This window comes from Gavialis gangeticus, unplaced genomic scaffold (assembly GCF_001723915.1).
Source record: "Gavialis gangeticus isolate Ggan-Ray unplaced genomic scaffold, GavGan_comp1, whole genome shotgun sequence".
Taxonomy (NCBI): domain Eukaryota; kingdom Metazoa; phylum Chordata; order Crocodylia; family Gavialidae; genus Gavialis; species Gavialis gangeticus.
Window position 1 is genome coordinate 2,863,557 of NW_017728973.1, and position 5,239 is coordinate 2,868,795.

The following is a 5,239-nucleotide window of genomic DNA, read 5'->3' on the forward strand; positions in this document are numbered from 1 at the left end:
TTACTATCTGTACTTAGCCAAAGTAGAGGGAGCAAGAGGTCCAGCTTTTCCAAGAGAGGGTCCAAAGCTCTGGAACACCCTCCCAAAGGAGAGTGTGGAGGAGGCTATCCTCTTATCTTCACATTTCAGAATAAATCTCCACTTTTTTGCATAGCAACTACTGCCCAATCACTCTCCCCGCCCCCCACAATAAACATAGCCCTTTTTGACCACAGTGGATGACAACTCATCACGGCAAGCCACAGAAGACTCAATTTCAGGATGGAGGCAGCCTAGATTAACCAGGCTACTCACCCCCCAGAAAACTCTTTTGTCCCCTGAGAGCTTGCTAGGCAATCTGTATTTTACAGAGAATCAAAAAGAAAGGGCAAGCAAAGCAGCCAGCCCTCAGCCAAATAAGAACAGAGCCTCCCTCTGGCCAACCAGCACCCTGTACGGGATCATATACGCTGCTCAGATTTACCTTAAAGTGCATGTCACTGTCATGGCTTCTGCACCAAATTACTTTCATGGATAAAGGCAGCTGACTAGAGGGGGTATAGCTCAGCGGTAGAGCATTTGACTGCAGATCAAGAGGTCTCCAGTTCAAATCTGGGTGCCCCCTTTCAAAGCTAGTTTTTGGGGGTCAGGCTAGATGATCTGTTCAGGTCCCTCCTGACCCTGGCTACTATGACATCAGGCATTTAGTCTCCTAGGTCCTCAACCCTCTAGGAGTATCAGCTCCTGCCCCCAGTAGTCCAATAACATGTACATTCACAGCTCTTTTAGGAACAGTCTTTGTGCTGAATCACTTGCTTTTGTAATGCATTTCCAAACTGCTTTAATTGCAGCAAATTATTTCTCTTAGCAAGGTCTCTCAGGAGAGTTAACAGGGGTAGTGTCATAAACCAGGCAAAGGCTCCATCAGGACTTGAAAGGGGTCCCCTAGGCCATCAAGTCTCCATGGTGGCAGGCTACTACTTGTACAAAGCATCCACAGAATCATTCACTCTATCCCTCATACACCACAGCCACAGAGCACCCTACTTCATGCCACAGGTGAAAAGCAGAAAAGAGAAGGGCACCACCAATGCCTTAGAAGAGAATTTGCTAGAATTGTTTGAGCTACTTTTATCTGGGAGGACTGTTTGCACTACTGAAAAAGACAATCTGTCCACCGCCAAGACTACTACAAAGCAGACCCAAAGGAAAAAAAATTCTGTCTGGAATTCAGAGCTGGCGACTGGTTTTCAAACATATGAACAAAACCCTCCAGGCACCTGAGGGGCTTCCAAGTAACAGCAGGAGGCACCAGTGCAATCCAGGCAGACTTGCACTGATCATCACACCAAAACACAAACAGGTCTGGAGTTTAATTAGATTTCATGAAGCAATACCTTCAAGGCCAAGATGCCACTAAAAACTCCCAAATTTCTAGGAGAGCAGCACCTGCTCCTCCCTCCTCACCACCTTAAACTGCAGGTACCCATTCAGCAAAGTCCAGGTGATTTTAAAACATGCTGTTACCACATACAAGTAGGTGTAAGTGAGCCCCTGTGCAGATCAGTGATATGTATTGATCAACTACCTATTTTCTAAATCCATGAAGGTTTTATAGTTGGGTTTCTCATCCACCTGGGGGATAGGAAAAAACAGGTAGGCACAATCACAAACTGGATTGCTAAGCCACTTCAGGTTTGGCACTTCCTTCTCTGAAGTCTACTTTCATTTCAACATACAGAAAAGTTTTACATTGTCAGCAGGAGAAAGGCACCAGCTCGTGAGATGCGATCGTCGTTTGGAGCAATGTTCTAATTCAGCATAGCAAGTCCTCCTACTTCAGCAGAGCAGTTGAATGTCTTATGCTACAACTCCTCCTCCTTCCCTCTGAACAAAGGCAGCCTGTTGCAGTCAGTGCATCTGTAAGAAGCTTCTCTTCTGACTCAAGCCACTGCAAGCTCTCTACTAGTTAGAAGCCCTGCAACTTCAACAGCTTTCATAACATGCAGTCTAATATCACAAACTCAGTTACCACATTTAAACAGAGGCAGATTGCTAGCTTCCGCTAAAGCATTTTGAGGCCACAAGGCAGTATGTAGTTTCCACACAGGATTAGCAACTGGGCAAAGCAGGTCTCCACAGCAGGGGTTTAGTAATCTGCTAAAACAATTGCATTAGAAGAGACTGCATAGGAGGGATGTTACCCAGGAAAGACAATGCCTATCTGCTAGTGACATCAATTGTCAACCAAGGCCTGTAACAGAACACTTTTAACTTTCCTGGACATTCCATTGCTGACTTCAGGATTGTTTTAGGCAGCAAAATTTTAAGCAGCTTGAATGGAAAGTTGTGGAACAAGAAATTGTCCAGACTAGATTAAGTACAGCTTCAACAGGCACAGCTGATTCTTACCCCATTACCCAGATCAGTTTTTGACAGACCTTTGTTCCCTCCCTCTCCCTTGCCATCTTTTGTATTTGAATCACCCACTCCGCTCTATAGCCTCCTGCTCTATGCTGTTCTTCCACAGCATCTGAGCTCAGTTTAAGCATCAGTTGGGCAACTTAAGAGTGCTAAAAACCCAATACAGTGCCTGTGAAAAAAGGGGAGTGGAAATACAACTTCTCATTGAGGGTGCCATCTGCTATTCTAGCAGAGGAATTTGCATATGGCTAAATGAATACTCATAGCTTCATTTACTGGTTTCAAGCTGTCAAAAAGGGAAGAGGAAACATAATTGTGCTAGGCTTGCATTTTGCCATCCTGTTCAGCTAGCAGTGTTCATATTATGCAACAACAACAGGCTACAGCAAGCAGGGATCTTCTCAAGTCCTTGGTTCAAAACTCCCATTAGATTAAAAGTTGTACTATCACATAGGTTCCTTGTCTCATCTGCTTATATTGTATTTAGTTAATTATTACAAAGACTGTAAGGTTTAGTTGAGCAAGGGACTTCCATGTAGTGTCTATTACTGTGAGACCCAACAACAAAGTTTTGCTTGGTACCTAAGAAAGCTGTAGGAGTGAATAAACATCGCAAGTAAGCTCAATTAAGACAAGCAGTTTGCAGGATCATTTCCACCCCACACACTTTCAAAGGACTCCACTGTTTTACTTAAGAAAGGTGGTGTGTGCGCGCATGCGTGGATTAAAATATGGCAAGAACACTTAAATCCCATGTCTGTAGTAGCTGAAGATCTTCTGACAGTAATATGGAACTGAATCCATGGAGGCCAATGCTTTTGAAAACCATTTTTATTTAAATAAGACTTTAAATACATTACATACAACATTAAAACTGAAACCAAAATTCTGTTACTTCACAGGGCATTGGGCAGCAGTGGCTAGTAACAGGTAAGCTCTGCAGCTATATCTACAATAACATTTGTTAACATTAATTTCAAGATTGATCCCTTGTCAAAAGTTTAATCCAAGGTTATGTTTCCATCCAGTACTTTACCCCCTGTATCTTTGGGCTTAACAATAATCTGTGTCTGGCCAAACCTGAAGTCCAAACATTCCACCCTGGAGCAGTCACTCTAGTTTGCTCCAAAAGGCAAATTTCTGCAGTTACTCTTCTTGGTCAGTCAAGATTCCCCAAAGCCATCTACCTCCAGAAGCAAGTACTGCCTACAGGATGCTATCTTCCCATTCAGTGTCACAGCTCACGTTTGGTGCTTTATTCCATTTAGGACCACTGCAGGCACCTTATTAAGTATTAATGTCCATTGAAATGGAAAGGAAGCTGGACTCAGAAGAGATTCAGGCAGTTTCTGGACAGACATATTGAGTCCCTGGACTTATCTGAAAGCATCTGGTTACTTCTAGCTCCAGGCAGGGCACTACCAAATGCCTGATTTACCTCTGTTTAAATGAGGAAATGCAAGACGAGACAGCATGGGCTCTTGTCAGTTTATTACATTGAGTTACACTAGTCCAGACTAAGAGAGTGGACCCAAGATTGTTACATTACACAAGCCGGCAGGTTTTAAACTTATGACAAGGGACAGAAGCGAATTTTACTCATTGCAAGGAAATCTTCTTGCATAAAGCTTCAGTAACCCACAGGCTCTTAAAACCCATGGACCTTCAGCTGGTCGTCTTTAGCCAGTCCAATCTGGGGGGGGAGGGGGGGGAAGAAAGAGAGAGAGATACACTTTTTACAACACAAATAAAAAGAACCATTCACATCCTGGCAAATTATTCCTACTCTCTCATTAGTAAAGAAGGGCAAGACATCTAAGAACAAGTAAACCAAGTTCTCAAGAACAAGGTTTTGTTTTCTATGGTGACCATTTTAGCTATACAAAGTATTAGAAACATGCAGGCAACTCTTCCCCCAAGTATATAACCTTGTTCTTTGATATGAAGTAGCATCAGAGCTAACTTTAAGTTATGATTAAGCCACAGAAGCAACTTTTTTTTTTTTTTTTTAAAAGAGATTCTGTACCTCTGCAGCCTCACTGCTTCATTTTAAGAAAGGACAATCAACTCCAGGATCACCTTACCTCAATGAGGAACTGACATATGTTCTTGCGCTGGTCGCCTTGCAGCTGAATCACTTCTCCATACTCTGGATGTTCAATCACAGTACCATTGCAGGCAAATTTCTATGAGCAAAGACAGCACCCTTTAGTGTTGTCACCACAAAAAAAAAAGTGCCAGCAAAGCGTTTCTCAGGCACTAGCCGGCTAATCCTCCCCCGGGGTATGGAAGTGACCAAAGCAAGTGAAGTCTTTGAACTCAGCCTTAAACTTGCTTGGACTGGAGACTACAACACTCACCTTCTTAAAGGCTTTCACTAGTTTCTTTTTATCGTAATCATCCGCAATGCCCTGGACAGTGGTGAGGGTCTTTCTACCGTTCCTCTGCTGGATCCTTATATGGATGTAGTCCTCAGTCCCAGCAGGAAGCAAGTCATCACCCTTACTTGCATCAGCAAAGGGGTCTGCGGGGTAGAGGCTGCGTTTAGCCGAGGGCCCGGCCAGGAGCGCTCCCCTCCAGCCACGGCCCGCCCCACCGAATGTGACGCGCCGCCGAGTCGGCTGCCCATTGGGCCGCAGCGCGAGGCCCCGCCCCCTGCTGACGCAACCCAGCCCGAGAATAGTAACTGCGCCACCGCGAAGCCCCGCCCCGCCAGCCCGCAGCGCCGCGCCCGACCCCCTCCCGGAGCCCGGCCGCCATCTTGCCGCCGCGCCAAGCGGGCGGGGCCCAGGCACTCACCAAAGGGTTGGAGGTTCTGGATAGTGGACATACGATA

The 5,239-nt window shown here is 45.2% G+C and overlaps 1 protein-coding gene and 1 non-coding gene across 2 annotated transcripts; one reads left to right on the top strand and one right to left on the bottom strand.

The window, feature by feature from the left end:
* The first annotated feature begins 532 nt into the window (after positions 1 to 532).
* On the top strand, positions 533 to 604 carry TRNAC-GCA. Its single transcript has one exon. It is a non-coding gene; the product is annotated as a tRNA-Cys (tRNA).
* Positions 605 to 3,218: 2,614 nt separating this feature from the next.
* On the bottom strand, positions 3,219 to 5,233 carry EIF1 (eukaryotic translation initiation factor 1). The gene is made up of 4 exons (XM_019506425.1): positions 5,203 to 5,233; positions 4,764 to 4,927; positions 4,488 to 4,589; positions 3,219 to 4,096 (listed from the first exon to the last, which is right to left on the bottom strand). The coding sequence occupies exons 1-4, from the start codon at positions 5,231 to 5,233 to the stop codon at positions 4,052 to 4,054; spliced, it is 342 nt and encodes a 113-aa protein (XP_019361970.1). The 3' UTR covers positions 3,219 to 4,051.
* Positions 5,234 to 5,239: the final 6 nt, after the last annotated feature.

Bases quoted from the DNA above. Each gene is read 5' to 3' on its own strand.
- EIF1 (XM_019506425.1), bottom strand. From the start codon at position 5,233: ATGTCCACTATCCAGAACCTCCAACCCTTTG. The intron at 4,928-5,202 runs GTGAGTGCCTGG...TCTACCCCGCAG, and splicing joins CCAGAACCTCCAACCCTTTG to ACCCCTTTGCTGATGCAAGT. The intron at 4,590-4,763 runs GTGAGTGTTGTA...CTTTGCTCATAG, and splicing joins TAGTGAAAGCCTTTAAGAAG to AAATTTGCCTGCAATGGTAC.